Raw genomic sequence first — 22,925 nt, 5'->3', positions numbered from 1 at the left:
TATGGCTCTGGTCCCGCCAAAACAACTTGCTTTAGGGCTTGTGCATGTCAGGTCTTGATTATTATTGGAGTCTTTGTGTCAAGTATGGCAAGGATTCCTTCTGCAATTTGATCTTGGACCTGTAGATATAATATCCATACTTCCAGTGGTTTATTTGCAGTAGTTCTCTACATGGCCTCACTAATGTCAGAGCTGTCAGCAAGACCTATGAAATTATTTTTGTGTTAGATATCAAAGAATAAGATACACATAATTTTTCCATACATTATTTTTAATTGCCTTCTAGAAAGACTACTTGTTTCTAGAAGTAGACAACAACTTAATTTACTAAATTGTCATCCTTTAGGCTACTTCATGTCTGAGCTGCTCTTTTCTATGTAATGAAAATATATTGTGTCACTAGTCTGTCAAGCTCTAGAAGTGCATAAAAAGCACCATAAAAGTAGTCTGTATTAGAAGTCAACGGATATATTTTCCAATGTCCGATGCTGATACTAATATCAAGGGAGCAGGATGGCAGATGACTGATGTAGACCATTACAAGCATGTCAACAACAAATGTATCCTTGTTCAGATGCTCACAATTATTTCCTCAGCGGAAAGGTTATGAATATTGGATCGCTCCTATTATATCAGTGAAGCTGCCTGCGTGACCTGCGGACAAAATAAGGATTTCATTTTTTGTGTTTCTAATTTCTAAGTCATTTAGGATAAAAGCATCTACTAAGTGACTAAATGACTTGTGCAGCTTCATTCATTATAATAGGACTGATCTATAGTCACTTTAAGAGCTCTACCTATCTAACTTACAATTAGTTGGCATACATTTCATTCACCTACCAGAGATAAGACGTGTGTTACAGTTGTTAGTTCTGCACATATCCAGCCATCTCGCTTCACTGAAACGGTTCATACATCCATTTGTGGTTGCTTTATTGAAGATCTAAACACTTTCATTTCAGTTAGTTCCAGTCATCCAGAGAGCATCCAGTCACCGAACAACATGGTCCAAATTTCAATAATGGCATTTTATGAAAATCATGCTAAAGTTAGTAATGATAGTCGTGTTAAAGTCGCTATGAATGAAGCTTCTCCACTGTTGTTTTGAATAAGGGTGCGTTCTATTCTCACGTGATCATCTCTTTACCCTTCGAAGACTTTACTATCCACTCTGAGAGCTTTGAAAGGCTCAAAGATGTGAGGCTCAAAAATAATGGTCATTCGGAACTCACTTTTTAAGTAATTTTTGTTCGAAATTCTGTTTGAAGCGATCTTACAGCATGACTATCATGATTGCTCTGCCTTCAAAATGCCCTTTGGAGGGTGATTTATGCCATTTGGAATGCAGATGGGTTCGAAAACTAGCAGGAATTGTTCAAGGAACAAAAAGACCTCACTTCCTTAAACCGTCTAAAAAGGGTCTATAAAGACCAATATTTACTTTTAATCACTTACATTTTGAAGAAAAAAACAACAACTTTAAAACAGATTTTTACTGACACAAGGGGTTGGTGACACTTCTGTTAATCTGCCAAGTGAACATGGTTATCGGCTGATACTGATAATCGCTAAATGGCCAAATATCGGTTGATATATTGGTCATAGTTTAACTTATACTGTATATTCAATGCTATAATTTTTATTCCAAGTCTTTGAAAATCATAGCTTTGTGTAAGGGACAGACCAAATGTATTAATATGCTTTTATTAATATGTTAATTTGCTGTCATTGTATGGAAATGAGCAGCTCAGAGATTCTTCAAAATATCTTGTGTTCAACCAACCAATCTCACAAGACATGAGGCCTAAATATAAATAATGACAGAATTTTCAGTTTTAGATTAACTATTCCTTTAAGAAATACATATTGTCATAAATCTCAATTTGTGTTTATTTGGGCTTAAACTAAAGATATGGAAATTTTCCACAGTATAAAATGAAATATGTAAGTTATGGGTGAGAGGTTGTGCAGTCATCTACATCTCCTTTTCTTGGTTTTAAAACAACACATACAGATAGTATCAAATGATCTTTAAGTAGACAAGAAGAGAATCTATGTTAAATTAACCATTGCTTTACCTTGAAACTCTTCTTGACCCTGTGTAGTTTTCAGTCTAAATTTGGGACCGCCAGTTTAGGCTCACTGCCTGTTTCGCTTGTGTATTTACGTTTCTGCACCCTAGAGCTTGTATTTTTAATGCAGTATAGTATGACATGCATGTGACTGTATGTTTAGTGCAAGGCAAAGAAAAGTACAGAAAGGCAGCAAGCTCCAATCTGGTTGTGATGTCAAGTTTGTTGTGTTTGTAAAGAGCTTGCGTGACTTCCTGCACTAGAGGTGTCACCTTTCCACACAAACATGCAATCGTGACTTGAACATATTGACACAATGATTTTTTATCATTTATCAAGAAGCTGAAGAGATCATTGTCATCAGTGGCTCGTCTTGAATTCTGTCTAAATTCTCTATGTGCATTCCCTCTGTGCATTCCTTTTCTGTCCACTTAGCATGAATTTAACATGACTTTGCTGGTAAATTTTGTAATTTGTCTAACTGTCTTAGAGAAGTGGATACAAATTGAGAAAACACTGTGGCACAGTTGGGTCCGAGAGGATAAAGAGGGACATATCTCTCTCTCGTCGCACCACCGTCCGCCATCGGCCTTTATCCCTCTCTGAGGCTTAATTAGCCTGATAAGGGACCGGTGTGTATAATCACAACCCGGCCCCTCACTCCGCCCTGTCACATAGTCATATTAGATAAAGTGGACACAGAATAAAGCCCCGTTTGCACTTAATATTAAGATTAGAGATGTTACCATTAGATTAGAGCTAGATTAGAGATGTTAGTCCTGTTACCATTATTTTAAGAATACTCTTTTACCAATACTTCCTTTTCAGTACTCGCCAATACTGATACAATACCTGTTTTTTTAGGAATTCCATATCAATATCGTTTTATACATCAGTATCGTTTTGTACATCAATATCGGGTATCGTTCAAAAAATTTAGATACCAATATCTTGACTTCGATACCGGTTCCTAAACAATACTTTTCGATAACAATTTCATGAAATCCGTTTTAACAAGATTACAAACATTACCTCAAAATACATTGGTTTTATTTTTTCAGTTTGTTGACTTTTTTTTACAGACTCAAAGACTCATCTCATGAGCCTTCTGGTCTCCTCATGCTAGTGGTTGCTGGGGCAGAGGCTATAACATTAATGTGAAGAGAAAACAAAACAAAACAAGAAAGCTAAACTGTTAATTCAGCCAACCCTAAGGATAAGTACGAATAATTAGATATCTAGTTTAATGTACTTTAAACTTGATCAGTAACTGTCAACCGTAAAGCATTTTTAGCATCGATTTAGCTAGCTATCTATAGCCATACATCCAAACAATATCTAATGTTATGTAGGTCCCAGTTTATAGGACTATGTCACCGTGCACAGAAACATTAATTTAACAAGTACACAATCATGTACCACTACAAGTTAGCCAATTTTGTTTGTTGGTTTGTTTGCTAAAGGTTAATCTTACCTGTCGGTGTCCCAGTCATAGCACCGCTGCATTCATCATTAGTTTTGGAGGAGGATTCGTGTGGTGGGCATGTTCAAGGAAGCTCTGTATCAGGAGGACGCTGAGAGGATGACTGCACCAACTCGGTCTTCTTGCAGTCGAAGATGGAGCAACTTTCTGCTCTTAAGTTTATTCCGTGCACTGTCAAGTGCTTCATCAGATTTGTCATGTTGCCGGTCTTGGCAGCAATTGGTGAAATGTATCCACACTTTTGATCTTTTCCACATCTTTTACATCTATGGTGGTTGGGACACATACACACTACAGCTTCACGTGTGAGCCACGTCTCTGGGCGAAACCTGCGTAAACTGGTGTTTTTCCTTGATGACTAAACACAGCCAATCACCGGTACTTTTAGATTTGGGTACAACTAGCATGCTACACTGACGTTGACGAGATTAACCCCTTGGTCGGTGCCTAAAATGTATCAAACTCGATACCAGCCCTAATTATTATTAGTAGTATTACATTGAATATTAAATAAAGTTACATATTTGTGTTGTATTTTTTCCATTTAAATTGAGCTTTTATTTTTCATGTAGCTTTTATTTTGAAGTGTTTCTGTGTTGTTTTGACAGTCGCTTCTCACTTCCAGAAATACAGGTCGCTACGTGACCCATGGTCTCATTTTGAAGGCTGTGTGCTCGCATTTGTCTCGTAGCTGCTGTAAATAGGACCAAAGTTATGGCCACAGGTAAAGTGGGACTGCATCATGGAAATCAGGAAAAACACACACAAAATCTCTACAGTTGTAAATTGTACATACAGAAATGCATGTAATGGCTTTCCCTATTTAGACTCTGGCATGGATGTTTTTGGACTGGTTTGATCCTGCCACTGGCTCAACAAACAGCTCTTGGTTAAACCTATTAAAGAGACTTGTCCAGTAATGGACAATGGCAAAGATTTTGCACCTTGGGCTTTGACCTGTAAGCAATGCTTCCAGGCGCCTATCAGTCTCAATTAAAAGAGGCTACTTGATAGTATTTGAGTAGTTTTTAAAATTACAGCTCTCAGTACATATGCAAGACGTACTTGGAAATCTGAGCTGGTGGCAATTCAAATCCAAATTTTTTAAGTGAAATCTCTGTCGTAATCAGATATTGATGTTATATTCTTCTGCATATGGGACCACCTAGTGCCTAAAATGTTTTTGAAGCTCATGTTGACAGCAGTAACTGTCCTCCCCTATAGTTAAAGTTTTTATTAATTGTTTTAATTTAATATAACGGTTTATTTTTGTTTTAGATAAAAAGAAGAATACGGAAAATGCAACAATAAATGTCCTTTATTTGCCACCGTAGTACTGGGCTCTTGCCCACGGGTCACTAACCAATGCATCTGGGTAATTTTATACTTGTGTTCTTGAGAATTGCAATCGAACTTCGGCAGTGGAAGATGATGTCGACAAGAACATAAAACACGAATGTACATTGAGGAACAGCCAAGGTCATTGGTGATTCAGAAACATACAAACTCTTTGATATCCTATTTTAAATTCTTGTTTCTTTACAAAATACATCAAAACAAGAATGGAAATTGCATTCACCAGACTATTTCATGGGCTGTTTTACATCTCTGTGATCTTATAAACTGAAGAACCCTGTTGAATGATCACTGAAAAGGTGGAATGTCTTGTGCTGTCACACTAGACAACTTGCATGCATCTCTAGAATTTTACACTTCTCAGAAGATTGTGTAGCACTCATCTGACTTTTTCTCAACCACGTGATCACTATATGTTGGTTAATAGCATCTGGGTCTAACATCATGCTTTATCAGATGTGAATGCCTCTATTGCAGTGATCTAGATCTGCTGTCATAAGACAGGAAGTCAAGAAATCCCATTCATCTCTGTCAGGTGGCTGACTAATGCATCAGGATTGTACTAGCACAAACAAACTTTGGCTGGTAGTTTATAGTTTGTTTGTGCTTCAATGCATCATCATAGGAGAGGTTAGATTTTGGGCCTGGATCAAGAGTTGTATACTGTTTTAAAATAACCTGATACTGCTACATGAACCATGTTTCCAACATGAGCAAGCCTGATTAAATGCAACCACTGGTAGTAACCAACCAGTGAGTGCATTTTTGAAGAACTAATGGTGTATTAGGTAATTGTTATGTGACTGTTCTGGTTACTGCTAATGGGTAGATTAATATCAGTGGAAATAGAGACTTGTGACAAATGTGTGCTAATCCATATGAATGAGTAATTTAGGTTTGTATGATGACAGGGAGATTCTTTGGTCAGGAAGGTTTCAGAATGTCATTGTAATGCAAAATAAATAAGAATGGCTAGCGCATTGTGTTGTGTAGGTGTGTAGTTGTCGAAGCAAGTAGCCCTCAAGCCAATGGACAAAAGCAGTGACAAAACTTCAGTTTCCATCCTCTCTTTTTACAATGACAGCTACTCATGTCTCTTGGTATTGTGCAGACACGTCATTACTATGGCAACTGATGCCAATATAGCAGATATTGACTACACTGTCTGAACGCTGTCTTGATTTCATAACATGCAAAATGATTTAAAAATTGGATTTATGTGTGAACCAAGCCATAGAGACTTGGTGGTGGGCTGTTTTGATGTGAGCCAGTAATCAGCCTCCTAGCAACTACCCTGAAAACCCTAGCAACAGCACAGCAGTGTGTAAAAACAGCTGCGTCCCCAATAGAATACTTCTGTACTATTAAATGCTGTTTTGTAATATGGTGAAAAGTTTATTCACACTGAAAATTGCAGTGTATAGTGTGTCATTTTGGACAGCTTCAGAACACCTTATCAACCATATAACAACACCCTGGCAACCACCCTAAACACCCTAGTATTTTTATTAACTGAAAACAAATTTCATGTGATTCTCTTCCAAATAGGTGGAAGGAACGTTGTTCTTTTTCCCCCTTTTTCTTTCATGATAGTTTTTATACTCATAGTTAGGCTGTATCAAATTTTCACGTCTCGATAATTGCTGAAGCTTTTATTACGGTATACAGTATTATCATGGTATTGAGTTACATTACAAAAAAACAGGATGAACAATTAACACTTTATTGTTGTTCTTTTAATAACAAATGTAATTACTTTTTCAGTACCAAACTGGCCTTTAAATGAACAGATAACAAAGAACTTTGAAAAGAACCCTGAACGTTTAAAAAACTGCCATCAACACCATAGATGCATCAGGACAGACCTAGTCTTGTTGAGGCTATATTGTTAAATTAAGGCTAGACTAAAGTTATCCAGCCAGCTACTAAGCTACAACAATAGTATGCATGTTTTTTCAGGATAACAAGCCAGCTGCTAATATATAGCTAGGCGCTAGCTACACATTTGTAACCGCAAGGTCACTCTCACTGTATGGCAACGTACAATTGCGTTGCATTTCAACTTGAAATTAATGTTGAAATCATCATTGTGCCACATTGTCATTATTACTTACAGGACTTAGTATCAGCTGATTCCAACAATATTTTAGTTGTTACTACGAGACACAAATGTTACTGTGTAGCTTTTGGAGTTTTAGCAAACTGCTTTTCGGGCACTTGAAAGCAAGCTAAACATTATCAGCAAATGGCAACAAAAGTTCACTTCTTTGTTATCTTAGTTGTCACTTAGCTAGGTGTCTCTTAAAGTGTTGTCTCTCAGTTTTCAAAACCAGTTTGGAAAATCAAGCAGAACTGTCACAACTTACCTTTTATCTTGCTGAATTGCACGAAATGATTGTCCCACAAATGAGAACATGTGCGAAGTGTTCCCGCTTTTCGCAGCAACTTTTCTGCCACATGTTTTACACAAAGGGAAACTATCTTCAACCAACAATCCCTTTTTATGGAACCCAAAACACTTCCACTCTACTGACTTGACCCTATTAAAAGGCGGATAAAGGGTCGGCTGCGCTCCTCCTTCAGACATGCTTCTAGTCCATGCTGGTTTGTTCACATCAGAATGCGCATGTGTCATTTGTGCCACATACACGCAGTGTTGTGAATCTTAAATTGATGGGATAAAAACAACTGTGCGATCAGAAAAATCTAAACAATTAGTCTAAAAGTTTATCTTGAATTATTTACGGTATTTTGACGTGCCTACGATAACAATATCGTACATATTTATTATGTGATATACCATCACATGCCTAGTCATAGTAGGACGTTGTTAGTCCATTATAGCCTAGAGAACACTCCACATCAATAAGTGTTGAGTAAATTTGGTTAGCCCAAGGCAAAGGATATGAGTCAATATGTGTTTTGTTCTTGGGTCACAGGGATTTCCATCATACAGCCATTAGCCATTAGCAGCAAAATCACAGCTAATGGCATGACGGCAAATCATGTGGTTTTAGCTGTCGTCCATTGACTGCTCTTCTTAAATGAATGCAAAATACTGAAAGAGGAAGAGGCTGCTGTCTTCAGAGGAAGTAATGACTTAAGTCACTTGACGCGTTCGCCTACAGAGTCTAACATGCTCTCATTTGTTCCTGTGTAGATGAGATGACGGCAGACTACTTTGGCTGTTGGAAGGGATGTTGCTGTGGGTTACTAGGAGCTGAAAGGTTAGGAACAGAAGAACCCAACACTGACCGATAGACCAGTCTCTGGATTTGGCTGTTCTGCTCAGCGGCCTCCTGATTTGTGAACAGGATGGTGTATTTAGTGTCACTCTGTGCCTGTTTGCTATTTGTAATTGTCCTCAGCACATGTCATGTCATCCCCCGCCTCTCTTTTCCCATGGGTAAGTTTCTAGAAGTCTTTTTTTCTATATATATATATAGAAAAACACTTAAAGATTTTTAAGCTGACGTTAAAGAAAGACATGCAAGTTCAATCATGCCAATAATATGAAAATAAAATAACTTGCAGACATTTAACTGCTGTTTTCCTTGTTTGTTTTCGTCTGTAGTAGTAACTAGGTTAAATAGATAAATGTTAGGTAAATTAAGTTGTTCTTTAGCTTCTATAGAATACAAAGTGATCAAACATCTCTCCCTCTTGAGTTGCGAAGCACCTCTTGTACAACTGTGGTGCAAAAATGGTGCCGCTCAATTAGCTAGAAAGCAAGGAGCCTTGCTAGTATTTGAATTAATATATATATATTTACTGTATGTATATGTTTGGGCTAACATGCTTCACATCATCAACATTTGCTGCTCCTACAAATTGGACTAAAAATGATTGGCATTTTTTCCATAAGTTTTTACATGTAAAATATAGGGTCTGTAACATAACTCAATGTGTTAAATGTTGTCAAACATTTAATTATTTGAAATGCAATAAATATGAGTAGTTTAAAGATATTATACACTGCCAGTGCTCATTTTTGCACAGTTTTTTGTTTAGTCATAGTGTCTTTTGATGAAATGTCCTTTAAAAATTGTCAACATTTCGTCACATCATATTCATAAATTGTTGTCGTTTTACTCTGACAAGAATGACATATAGTTTTCGACATGAAAATAATAATTTTAGTTGATGATGATGTGCAAAATGGACAAACTGGGTCAAACTGTAACAGACCAAACTTTATTCATATATTTATAACAACATTTAGAACAAAAACTTTAACATTTTCTAATGTTAAAATGTATCAAACATATAAGTTGTGTAGTGTTATTGTTGTGGAACCTGAGTTCCTGAAATAGTGAATAGACTGAAGTATAATTTTTTTAGACGTTACCCTGTATTCTAATTTTCGCGTGTAGGTTGTAGTTGTCGAAACAAGTAGCCCTCAAGCCAATGGACAAAAGCAGTGGCAAAACTTCAGTTTTACAATGTAAAAACTTCTTTTACAATGACTGCTACTCATGTAGCATGTTTCTTATGGAAACAGCTTATTCATAATGTGTTACGCAACGCAAATTACACATTCTAAATAGCGCATAATTTAGTTCAAGTTCATCTGTTCATTCGCTTCACTGTGCAGATGTTAGTTGTTGTATTACATATAATGTATGTTGTGGATATATTGATTAAACTCATGTATAAATAGGATGCCTATAATGAAGTATTTACCCCGTTTTAAAGCAGTTCATTCAGCATGCTCAGCCCAAGCAGAGAAATCCCCAACATACTAGATTAATGTATTAGATGAATCCATATCTAACCATCTTCTACAGTATATACAGATTCTCAAGATGTTTCTTCTTCTGTTTACATCTTGCACTTTTAATATCTTGCAGTATAATTTTCATCTTGTCATATTTTTGTTAATAGTATGCTTTAATAAAATGGTTTAATTATCATCATGATTGGCCTTTTTCATCTCGTCTTCTTTATCGTTGACGAAATCAAAAAACCCTTTGCCAACGAACATTTGCGTCAGTGATTTTGTTGAAGTGATTAACACTATACACTGCACAAATAAATCGCATTGAGTGTAGATGAATGCACATAAATGATAATTTACAATTATTATATTTTTAAAAAGATAAAATGTGATTATAATAATGATGACAAATTATTAAAATAAATATACACTTTTACATTCTTTGACAGGTTCTGTTTAGATCTATTGCTTGTTCTGCACCTGATCAGCAAGAATGTAGGCCACTATTTTTGTCATATATTTGTTTGTGATGTTTTCTTAGAGAAAGATATACATGTCACTTTTTTTATTTAAAGTTTGAGCATTTATATTATGTATTAAATAAAAAACAATTCGCAAAATGTAAAAAAAAATAAAAATAAACACAATTTTCTGCCATACTTTGTCATTTAAGTGTTATTACATTGAATCGAGATTATAGCGATTTGTGAACCTCATTATCGTATATCGAACCGAATCGTGAGACAATCGTCCATATCTAGTATTCACTATCTACAGAGATTTACAAATAAATAAATGTTAGAATCACTTTAGCTTACAAATCAATGTTAAAGGAGAAATCATCAAAACCTTTAAGCAATCAAAGTTGTTTATTCAACAACACAAATACAACAATAAAACAGCAGAATATAAGGACGTACTGTAAATGGACTATGCACCACATTGTGCCGGACAGTTGAGTAAAAAACAACTCCCGAACAAACAGTTAACAATCGAAAGTAAACAGATACTGAACATACAGAGATACAACTTAGCCTTTTAGTGCTGGCCTAACTCATGAACTTATTTATAACTTGAACTGTTATACATATTAAACTAAACCTAATTTTGTACAGTATGCACAAAACATGTTATTGTTTATCTTTAAATATCAAAAGGCCTATATAAATGAATTTGAAGCAAACAAAGCTCTACATGTTCCCTGTCAAGAAGCATAGAGCTAAAGAGAGATCATAACAGATATGTTTGATGTAAATCATATTTATTGCTCTGGTTAGAAAGCATATAAATTGATGAAACTTCAAAAGAATTATGGTCACAGAGAAGGAAGTAAAAGCGGCTTACTTTGGAGAAACGAAGTAAGCATGTAAATGAATCCGCTGATGTAGGTAAAAACAGTTGTTTTGTTTCTTTGTGGCTTTTTTTTTTTTTTTTTAATGAATAGAGGCCCTTGTTCTCTGAACCACAGTTATTTGATAATAGGCCAGTCCATGGGTTTTTAAAGCAAAGCTCAATGAGGCTGACCTGGCATGTCTTTTCTGTGAAAGTAATGAGAATCATTTGCAATGAGCTGCTTCTTAGCTGAAGTGCCCAAACGGAACAGAGAGACAGGGCTGCAGATGCTTACTCATGATGGCTTTGCTGATTCAGAAACAGTCATTTGACCTGTGAATGTGTGCTGCAACACCACATGCAACTTGGGTTGCAAGTTTGTGAGGATTAAAGGGTTTAATTGAGGCTTGTTGGGTCCCTGTGTCCCTGCAGTACCAAGTACAGCCAATGCCAGGATGAATCAGGTCACACTTAAGCAGTAAGGTGACACCTGCAAACTTAACACCTCTGCTGAGAGTTCTAAACTTACAGGATGCTCGTAGTACAGTGAACTACATGTCAAAAGATAATGAAAAATTTGATTTCTCATGATAAGACTCCTTTAAACATATCTTGCATAACTAATCACGAACTAGATGATTTTGTAAGTCTAATCAGTTAGAAAAGACTTGGACCACTATTCCAGGACAGTCTGAAGGTCTGTGCTGAGTTTAGTGCATGTAGTTTTAAATTTTGGCCTTGGTTTAGGAATTTTGAAAAAACCCTGAACAAAGTTTGTAGAATAACAGTATGTTGGCTTTGTCAAGCGAACATAATTAGGAAGCAGGAAGCAACAGAGGTACAGATAGGTAGCCAAATGAAGTTTCTCTACACTGCTGTTTTGTCACATTTATGCTTTTTGTTTTAGGGATTAGAGATGCACCGATACCACTTTATCTCTTCTGATTCTGATATCGGAAATCTCAGTATCGGCCGATACCGATCCAATACCAGTGTTGTTTTTTTGCATAATCAGTTTAGAATATCTTTACATTATTGTGAGGAACTAATTGGGAGTACTCTTTAATATGTAAAGAAACACAAACCTCTATCTACACATTATTTCACTATAAATGTATAGCCTATTAAGAAACACTATTATTAACTAGTATACTGGATAATGTAGCAGCAAAATTAACAGTAATTCCAGAATAAGTCTTCATTAGTCACCGTTTAAATTATTATTTTTTTTTTTATTATTCTGCAAAAAAAATGTTCAGCTTGTATCTGGACTTTAAAGGATTCAGATCTCCTTTTATGTTCAATTTAGTTGTAAGACATCAGTCCTCTTTTCATTCACACAGTTATTTTTTGGAACCCATTCAGTTTAAATATGGTTTTAAATGCTAAACAAATAAGAATATATTATAATAGTAATATATAGGAATATATCTCAATCGTGAACCTTTAACTTTTAAACCCTCTCGCTTTTATTTTGACTTTCAGAACTCTCCAGGACGTCCTGTAAGTGTATGTTTGTAGTTAAGTTTACAGTAGTATAATCCACTTCTTATTCAAATTCTGGACAACTGCACCTCCGGTGCCATTCTAAATGCATATTATAAGTGAACCAAACTATTGAGCATCTACATCTAAGATGTTGTTCATGAGTAGTGCTCAAATATTGTGCACCATGTGAAGGCTAAAAATAGCTGCAAGTGTGTGTGTGTGTGTAAACAGAGCCTTGTGCTGAGTGTCACATCCATAATCTTTACATGCCTCACAGATGAGAGAGCTTCCCATGTGAGAAAATATTATTATTTTAATTCTGTGAAACAGTTTTGAAACCAAAACCACTATTATGTGGCTCTGAGAAGCCAAGCTTTCCTTATAAATTCTGTTTCCTTGTCTCTCATTCGCCGGAGAGAATAAGGTTTAATACACTCTGTAGAGTGCAGAAATGTAATAACTAAAAAAGTGATTAGAGCCACTATTACATTTAGAATAAATAGTTATTTCATTAAGGGTGTTTATTGCATTTACAGCTAAAAGTCATTACATTACATTCCATTGTCCTTACTCCTTAAAAAACTGGTAGGAAAAAATTGTGTAAATGTATAACTCTTGATCATAAATGTAATAATACACTTTACAATAATTTGTAGGGGTTACAATTAGGTGTACTTATGGCTAATAATTCATTTATGCATTATAATCACCAATATATATATATATATATATATATATATATATATATATATATATATATATGTATATATATATATATATAGATATATCTATATAGATATATATTTATATATATGATACAACGAAGATAAGGCCAACTGGAATGTTGTTATTTATGATGCAGAAACAATAGGCTATTATGATTAGATTAAAAGTGCCACAGGTGTCAAAAAGTAGTCTGTGGCATGTTAAGGATGGTTTGGTAAATTTTTGGAAAACTAGTTTAAGCTTGCATTTACATTTTACATAATGGATGCATTATTAATATTGTAAAACAAGGCAAGTGTGTATTTTTTTTCTTTTAAGGTCCAGTTAGAAAATCACTCTCTCATTCAATATTTATCTTTTGTTTAAATGAGCTTGTTTATTTTTCCATTGTTACTTGTTTTTTAGCACATTAATTATGACCAGACCCCCAAAAAATCTGAATTCTGTGGAATGGATTTAAACATGGTAAAATGTGTTTGCTAGAGCTGAGAGTACTATATTCGTATTGGTAGATTAAAGCATATTCACATTAGCAAAAATATTGAATAAACAAACACGCAGGGAACTTTGTGAATGACGAGTATTCCTATTCTTCAGAATTCTGTGGATCTTTCAGTGAAGCTCTGTGGGCAGAGATTCCATGTGGGCCTGCTTATTACTGGATGAAGTTATGATAACATTGTCATGTGAATGCTGAAGTGTAGTAAAAAGTAGGAGGAGGAGGGATAAGTGCTGATGTCCTGCTCGCTCGGAAGGGTGCTTGGAGAAGACAGCTGGTAAGCCATGACTGGCCTGGGGACTAGCATCCCTACAGAGCAGAATGGTTTCTTCCCTGGGTTATGACAACTAACAGAGAAGACATTATCATTCTCAGCCAAATAAGAACTGCACTTGGGGCTGAACCATGCTGATTTTGATGTGACTTATCAGTCGATAAACTTTGATGTCAGAAAGCTTCCTTCCTTGACTTCACTATCCTTGCTGTCAGCACTTTCCCAAACACACAGCGAAGGCCCTGATAGCGGTTTATTTCTGCAAGCATTGGCAGGAAGTTTTGAGATACTCATTACTGAATAGTTTTGTTGCATAACACCACTTCTGTCCATCTGCCCTAGAGTGCTGCATGAAAATCTTTGGATGAATTCATAGAGTTTGTTAAATACACAGTTGAATATACAGTTCTGGCATCTGTCTATCTGTCCAATTTATTTTGACTCTTAAACTGTGCAGACCTTTGATCCATTAAGTTAATGTGATTTTAATGTGAAATGTATTTATCCAGTCCCATGCTTACAAAATGATCGAAAGGGATTGGGGTGAAATTAGAATTAAAATGTATACAGTATCTTCAGATTTACATTATTATATTATTATTAGTCGTGTTTCGTTAAAAAAAAAAAAAAAACTATATATATATATATATATTTATTTTTTTATGGCAACATTCCACAGCCTGCAGTATTATGTACTAGATGTATTCACTAACTTCATGTAGTTTCTTGTGGTTTGACATTATGATATTTTAAATGGTTTTAGAATTTCAAGAAGTGTGTAGCTATTAATGAATGCGATAATGAACACTTTCTCACAGTGAGCAGTTTGTTGTTTTTGAACGCTGTGGCTTGGCGTTCTCTGTTCAAATACGGCAAAGCTTTTTTAAAACATGCATATTTTCTTTATGTTTCCTGTTCAAGAGCTTACAAAGTGTTAGAGGGGCTTTTGGGGTACTCTTTTAGACCTGACAGTATTCAGGTTTTTTGTTAGCTAAACCACTTCAGGTTTCACTCCCCAAGTATGTCATCATGGCCCATACCAATGATGTACAACCCCAGTTCCGAAAAAGTTGGATATGCATAAAAATGCTAATAAAAACAAAAAGTGCTTTGTAAATTATATTCACCCTTTGCTGTATTGAAAGCACTACAAATATGCATGTTTTACCTTGTGAATTTGATTGTTTTTGGAAAATGTACAGTCATTTCACATCAGATGATTGCAACACTCCAAAAAAGTTGAGACGGGCAATTTAAGACTAATAACAATTTGATGTGTTCAAATAAGGTGATGTGAAACAGGAGATGTTAAACAGGTGAGGGAATCGTGTGGAATAGTATATTAGGAGCCTCCAAAAACAGTCTAGTCCTTATTGGTTGCCCCCTGCCCTCCCTTCAAGAACTGCACACTTCCAGAGTTAGGAAAAGGGATTGAAATGTCACTCTGGACCCCACTCACCCAGTCCACTATCTTTTTGAACTGTTGCCTTCTGGCCGGCGCTACAGAGCACTGAGCATCAGAACTGTCAGGCACCAGAACAGTTTTTTCCCCTCAGGCTATCCATCTCATGAACACTAAAATCTGCTCAATTAAGAAATAATTATGTGTAATACACAGTTTAATCTATTTATATTTATCCAACATACCCTACCTCTTCTGCCATTACATTCTCTTGCTTCTGTATATACACACACACACACACACACTACCGGTCAAAAGTTTTGAAACACTTGACTGAAATGTTTCTCATGATCTTAAAAATCTTTTGATCTTAAGGTGTATGCTTAAATGTTTGAAATTAGTTTTATAGACAAAAATATAATTGTGCCACCATATTAATTTATTTCATTATAAAATTAAAATTGAATAAAATAAAAAAAGTTTTTGAAATTGATGACTTGGACCAAATAATAAAGAAAAAAAGTAAATAAGTGCCGAACATAGATGGGAACTACTTCAATACTGTTTAAAAAGTATCACAGGGTGATTCCTCAAGAAGTTGGTTGAGTAAATGTCAAGAGTACAATTCTGCAAATTCTAGGCAAAGTGTGACTACTTTGAATGTGCTAAAATATAACACAGTTTTGATTTATCACAGCCGTTGTGTTCTCTGGGTTAAAGATGACACAGAACATCCAAGCTGTTATCATTGTCAGGTCCAAAAGCCAGTGTCTGTATGGGCCAGGGATGTGTCAGTGCCCATGGCATAGGTAACTTGCACATTTGTGAGGGCACCATTAATGCAGACAGATATGTAAACATTTTGGAGCAACCTATTCTGCCATCCAGCACATCTTTTCCAGGAACGTCCCTGCATTTTCCAGCAGGACAACAGCAAACCACATACTGCATAGATTGCAAGTGCATGGCTGTGTAAGTAGAGAATGTGGGTGCTAGACTGACCTGCCTGCAGGCCTGACCTGTACCAACTGAGAATGTGTGGCGCACTATGAAGCAAAATGGCAACGAAGACCCTGTACAATTGTACCGCTAAAGACCTGCGTAATTGATGAATGGGGAAATTTCACTTTCTAAACGTAATCAATTCGTGTCTTCATTGCCCAAACGCTTAAGTGTTATTAGAAAAAATGGTGATGTTTCACGGTGGTAAAAACTTGTCTGTCTCAACTTTTTTGAAGCACGTTGCAATCATCTGATTTGAAATCAATGTGCATTTCCAGAAAAAACTAAACAATGAAACTCACAAGGTAAAACATCATATAATGTGTAGCTGTAGTGCTTTCAATATAGCAAAGGGTGAATAGAATTTACAATCAATCCTTTTTGTTTTTATTCAAATTTTCCATACTGTCCCAACATAATTGGGGGTGTATTATTTTGTGGTTGTCTTTACTCTAACATTTATTTTGGCTCTTTATCAAGCTAAAAGTTGAATGTGATCAGACAAAATGGAAGCAAAATTTAGACTGTTTTGTGTGACTGTTTTGCATAACTGGTTATACAAGGAAAGATGTAATAATTTGTAGAAACTGTTGTGTATTTACAATTTAACATGAAACTGCATTATGTGGCCAAACCTACTTCAGGTACATTAGGTATGTAGGTAGGTTCAGCTGCCCTAAGGTCAGTCCGATGTTCACGAAGGATGTCAGAGAGCCAGTGGCTGGGTGGTGTAATACGTGCTGGGCTTGAGGAGAGAGGACAGATGTTGTCTAGACAGGTTGTTAAAGTAGAGCTTAGTGTGTCTGTGGCAGTGTTTACATCATGGGTGGAAAATACATTTTGTGTGGGAAGAGAGGTAGAGACAGCAGTAGAAATATGAGAGGGTGAAAGAGAATGGCGGTTACTGCGAGAATATTTCAGTTGGTACAGTTATGTGTAAAAATGAGGTCCAGCTGGTTGCCTGATCTGTGAGTTGCTGTGGTGTGTAGTCTTTCCAAGTCAAATGAGGCCAGAAGAGTATTCAGTTCAGTGGCCCGGGGCTTGTCTTGGTGTATGTTGAAATCACCAAGAACCAAAGTTGCCTGCCATCCCCTGGGAAGGAGGACAGCAGGACATCCAATTCCTCGAGAAAGTTTGCCAGCTGACTTGGAGGGCGATAAATGACAACAACATGTATTTTATAGGTTGCATTGTAGTAATAGCATGGAATTCAAAAGTAGTATTGTTAAATAGAGAAGAGTGTGGTGAAAAATTCCAGTTGTTATGAATGAGCAAACCTGTTCCCCCACTCTTAACGGTGTGTTGAGGGGGTGTGAGAGAAAGAGAAGAGGTTGGAGAGTGCAGCAGGTGTTGCTGTATCCTCTGGACGTATCCATGTTTCTGTCAGTGCCAGGATGCTGACGGTGGACTGTGTGGCAAAGGCTGGAATGAAGTCAGCTTTGTTCACAGCTGACTGGCAGTTCCAGAGTCCCACTGAGAAGGGGAGCGGAGCAGGTGCTGAAGTGCAAAGTGGCCGTAGGTGGTGCAGGTTGCATTTTGTCTTGCATCTATATTGTGTAAACGGTCTGTAACAGATAACAGGTATGTGCTTGAAGGCATATGTTATTCGTGAAGTAGACATGTTAGTATGTACAAGGAAAATAAGAAAAGAGATCAAATTAAAAGATACTGTGCTAGATAAGTGCTATGGTGAATGGCGCCTTGTTGGTGTTCTTGCTCGGTGGACTCGAACACGTAGACTTGTTGGTCTTTACACAAGTAGGGCTTGACATGAGGAGGGCTTTACACAAGGGCTACCACTTCCGCTGCCACTTCTGCATCAGCATTCTCGTCAAATACATAACACGTGGGCAACCAAAACCTTGTGTGAGGTGAACAGAGTACGAACAAACACGACTTCACAGCAAATACATCATGCCACACTTTAGTAGAAAATAATACTCTAAAACAAGTGAAGCACTGTTTATAGACACTAAAAACAACAATGGTTTTACACACACTGGACAAACAACTCTAAATCTAGCAGCGAATACCCTGGGACAAGTCAAAACAATATTGCACACACACCAACACACGTTTAAGCGACATGAGTTCAAGCCAGTAAACAAAGTCTAGCAATGAATACTACATTACAACAAAGTAAAACAATGAAATAAACACAGTTACACGCAACTGCAGACTCCTGTAGATAAATCGCTCCAAAAGCGCCCATCTGATGCATGTGTACTTAGAATACCCCTAATAATAAATCTGCTTTACCTTGGACAGGTTGACTAATTCAGTTGCAACATAGAGGTCTGTGGAATATTTGCCAATGATAGGCTTAGTGCATGATATGAAAAACAAAACAATACACTGCCTTCTAAAGCCACTCTTTATATTGGCTAATCAATGCTATACTTGTCTGACACATTTTAATCTGAATTATTATATGTATTTAACATATTATATTAATATTTATGTAAATATAATTGTTTAGAATTGTTTAATCAGCAAATATAGATTTTTTTTATTTGGGGGCCTTTCTTGGAAACATATATGCAGCTAATTTGATTAATCATATATAATGCAATTAATTTAATAAAAGAAATTATCATTTGACATCCCTTATTTTGAATGGCTGTCAATGGACACTTTTTGCCCTCAGAATTATGTAGTTAGTGAGGGGCTTACTGGCCCATTCCAACCAACCAAACCTTGACGTCTTATCCCAAACCAACACAAACTGTTCAACCGCTCGACACGCAACCCATGATCAACATTACTGCTTGCATGAATGCCTGCCTACTGTGCCTAGCATGCTCGTTTCTGAATGTAGATCATGTAGATCATCAGATATATCACCAATGGCAATAATAGTGCTGACAGGTGCCGTCCACCCCTCATGCATGGTGCTTAGATGTGTACATTGTTTAGTTGCCAACAGAACAATCAATCTACAATTCATGTAGCCACATGGGATTTTTGATCCCATTGTTCTCATTGTTCTGTGTTGACAAAGGCTTGTATTGTGGTTTAGTTATCAGCTTTACAGTAGAATTTTTGCATGCTTGCACACATGTGTGTTTTTAAAGGATTATTGGCCTTGAATCAGCGGTTTAACTCACAAAAGCTCAACATGAGGCGGATGTACCCATATGTCTTTATTGCCTTTTCAACCTAAAGGAATAGTTCACCCACAAAGTTCACCCACATGTTGTTCTAAAGCCCTTTGACTTCCCTTGGAACACAAAAGAAGATAATTTGAACAATGTACTGGTCTTTTTTTTCATGCTATTGCTAAGAGTAGGGACTGTAGCTTTCAAGCATCAAAAATGACACAAATGCATCGCAAAGTAGTTCATATGACTTAGTAGTCATAAGTAGTTCATATTGCATTAAATATAAGTTTTCTGAAGCCATTCAGTGCATTACGTGAGGAACAAAGCAAATTTTATGTCTTGATTCAATGGATATCTTACATTGGGTGAATGAGACAAGTACAATGTCTGATTTGTGAAGGAATCTTTCTTTTGAGTTGGCTCTTTTCAATGAATTGGCAGATTTGATTCACAAAACCTGTCTGAATAATTCATTCATGACTTATCCGGTTCTCGTGTAGTGTTGGGCAAGTTAATTGTCATTTCTTCCTTGTTCATTATTGCAGTTTCTCCATTGACTTGTTAGCAAATCTTGTCACAGAAATGCAAAAAGACATCCTCATGTTTTAAAAATCTTCTACATACAGTACATAATATTTTAGAAACATGTAAGTAGTGCACTTAAAAGTGATGAATGTAATTGAAAGTCAGTAACCGTAATCTGATTGCAAGAATTTCCCTTCTTTTCAATAACTGCCATGAGCCTTCCATCCATGGAGTCGGTCAGTTTCTTGATCTGTTAATGATCAACTTTCGCTGAAGCAGCAACCACAGCCTACCAAATGCTCTACAAAGAGGTGTATTGTCTTCCCTCACTGTAAATCTCACATGTGAGAAGGGCCCACAAATTCCAAATAGGATTTAAGTCAGGTGAAGAAGGGGGCCAAGTCATTATTTGGGCATCTTTGAGGCCCTTACTGGCTAGCCAAGCAGTGGAGTACTTGGATGCATGTGATGGAGCATTGTCCTGCATAAAGATAATGGCCTTCTTGAATGCTGAGGACTTCTTCCTCTACCACTGCTTGAAGAAAGTACTTTCCAGAAATAGCAGTAGATTTGGGAGTTGAGTTTCAGTCCATCTTCAACTCGAAAAGGTCCAACTACCTCATCCTTAATGATAGCAGCCCATACCATACCCCTCCTCCACCTTGCTGACACCTGACTCGAAGTGGTGCCTGTGTCCATTAGTGATCAAGCCATGGGCCCATCCATCTAGTCCATTAAGAGTCACTCTCATTTCATCCGTCCATAAAACCTTTGAAATCTTCAGGTATTTCTTTGCCCAATCTTGACGTTTCAACTTGTGAATCTTTGTGGTGGTCATGTTTCAGCCTTCTTGACCTTGGCAATGTCTCTGAGCACTTGGTACCTTGCACTTCTGGACACTCAGGTTGCAGTTCTGGAATATGTAGCATTGGAGGATAATGGGTTCCTGGGAGCTTCACTTTTAATTCTTCTCGAGTCTTTTGCAGTAAATGTGTGCCTTTTCTTCTCCATGCATTTTTTGCGCCCCAATTGACTATTTGCAACACAACTTTTGATTGTCCGGTGGTCACGCCTATTCAAGAGTGTTGCATCCGTCTGAAAGGCATTTTACAATTTTTTACTTTTCAGTGTCAGTTAAATCTCTTTTTTGGCCCATTTTACCTGAGGTAATGAAGCTGCCTAATAATTATGCACACCTTGATATAAGGTGTTAGTCACTTTTGCCACACCCTCCCTCTTTACACAAATACATATCACCTGAAAATTATTGAATCTGGTTTGGAGTTGGAATATATGGTTTGAATGGAAATAATGATAAGATCAGAATACTCACATGCCTAATAATTGTGCATGCAGTGCAACGGATGTTTTTTTACCAATAACTTGCGGATTTAAAGGGAAATAAAATAAAATAAAGGAAAATGTAATAAAGCAAATGAATGGACATGCACAATAGGGAAACAATTATGAGCAGCATGCACACTAGAAGCTCAGTTACAGCACTAAAATAACTCAGAATTCTGCTCTAAACATCATGTTTAGAAATCATGAAAGTGCGTTACGAACGTGACCGTTATGCTTCAAATCATATTACTGTATATCAATGAGAGAATCACAACCATCAACACTCCTTCTTGTGCTATGATTATTCTGATAGATGACTGACTATTGCTTTGGTCTGTGACTTGTTTCAAGCTACTGCATTTATAGCCAGCATTTGAGAAGGGACCATTTTGACAAACTTTGTGATTTGAACTCTAATATGATAAACATAATTGCTGAGCTACTCTGCGTGTGGGATTTATCAGTGAAAAACAAATTTCAGTCTGTTCCTCACACAAAGCTATCCTATGGCAACAGAAGTCATGAAATCTAGGGTACAAATCAGTTTTATGCTACTTTCGAGGTGCTTTTGCCTTTTGAAAAGCTCTAGAGCATGTACAAACAGTACATTCTTCAAAAATGTTCCTTTTGTCTTCCACAGAGCAAAGAATTTTAAATGGTTTGCAAAAATTTCATGTCAAATTTCAAATAAACTTGATTGTTCCGAGATATATATATAGGGAAGATTATATATTGAGGGAAGACCATGTAACAGAAGCAATTCATGGGCTGCTTTAGCAAGTGTTTGCTCTGAGCAAGCAACACCAACCACATTCACTTTTACACACAAACGTCAAAATTGAGGTGAGCAATTCATAAATTGCAGACACAACCGTGACAATTTAAATCTAATTATACGTCAACCAAAAGAACAAGAGGAATGCATGACAAATAAGAACGTGAAGAGTCTTGACTATAAAGAATTAACTGGAAATCAAATTCTTCATACGCTTCAAGAATAGTCTTCTCGGAAATGCCGTAGTGCCTTTCATCTCGAGAGATAGACTTCACGCCTCTTTGCTTCCTCAAACCTCTCCAGTTTAAAGCAAGATAAATTTGTGTCAGACATGACTGTGAAAAGCACATTCTGAGCTTTGGCAAGCATTGAAGAAGCAATAGCCAAATATCCTGCTTGTTCTGGGCAGGGTTGAATTAATGTTATCTTGAAAAGCCAGCTTATGAGGTTCAGCTGTAGCTCTGCCAGTCACTAATATTATTGGTGTTCACTAAGCAGTATTACCATTGCTCATGCTGAGGTCAGGGATTTAAACAAACCCCTTACCCTAAATATTACAAATTGGCACATTGGACATGAATGACATCTCAAATCGTGCAGCTTGAAGAGCTGTCTATGCTTTCTACAACTGATGTTTGCATGGCAGATGATAAAATATGCAATAGGATCCCATAGAAGAATGTAAAAGTCTGGTTTTAAGTATTATCTGTTAGCATACCTGTTGTTTCCCCAATATCACCCATAGACTCAAAGACTCACTCTAATCAAAACATATCTGATTTTGACTTATAGGTTCACTTAGTGTTCTTGTAGTTGTTTGGCTGCCCCC

General features: G+C 36.6%; 1 protein-coding gene across 3 annotated transcripts in view; it reads left to right on the top strand.

The window, feature by feature from the left end:
* LOC127650593 (semaphorin-4A-like) overlaps window positions 1-22,925 on the top strand; it is a 48,465-nt gene that overhangs the window by 8,985 nt on the left and 16,555 nt on the right. For all 3 annotated transcript variants that reach the window (XM_052136094.1, XM_052136095.1, XM_052136093.1), the window contains exon 2: window positions 8,072-8,317. In XM_052136094.1, coding sequence (XP_051992054.1) covers window positions 8,227-8,317 — 91 coding nt within the window. In that variant the 5' untranslated portion in view covers window positions 8,072-8,226. The remainder of the gene's footprint in view (window positions 1-8,071; window positions 8,318-22,925) is intronic.

The sequence above is a fragment of the Xyrauchen texanus genome, chromosome 10 (assembly GCF_025860055.1).
Source record: "Xyrauchen texanus isolate HMW12.3.18 chromosome 10, RBS_HiC_50CHRs, whole genome shotgun sequence".
NCBI classification, from domain to species: Eukaryota; Metazoa; Chordata; class Actinopteri; order Cypriniformes; family Catostomidae; genus Xyrauchen; species Xyrauchen texanus.
This window is presented reverse-complemented; position numbering and strand designations above follow the sequence as displayed.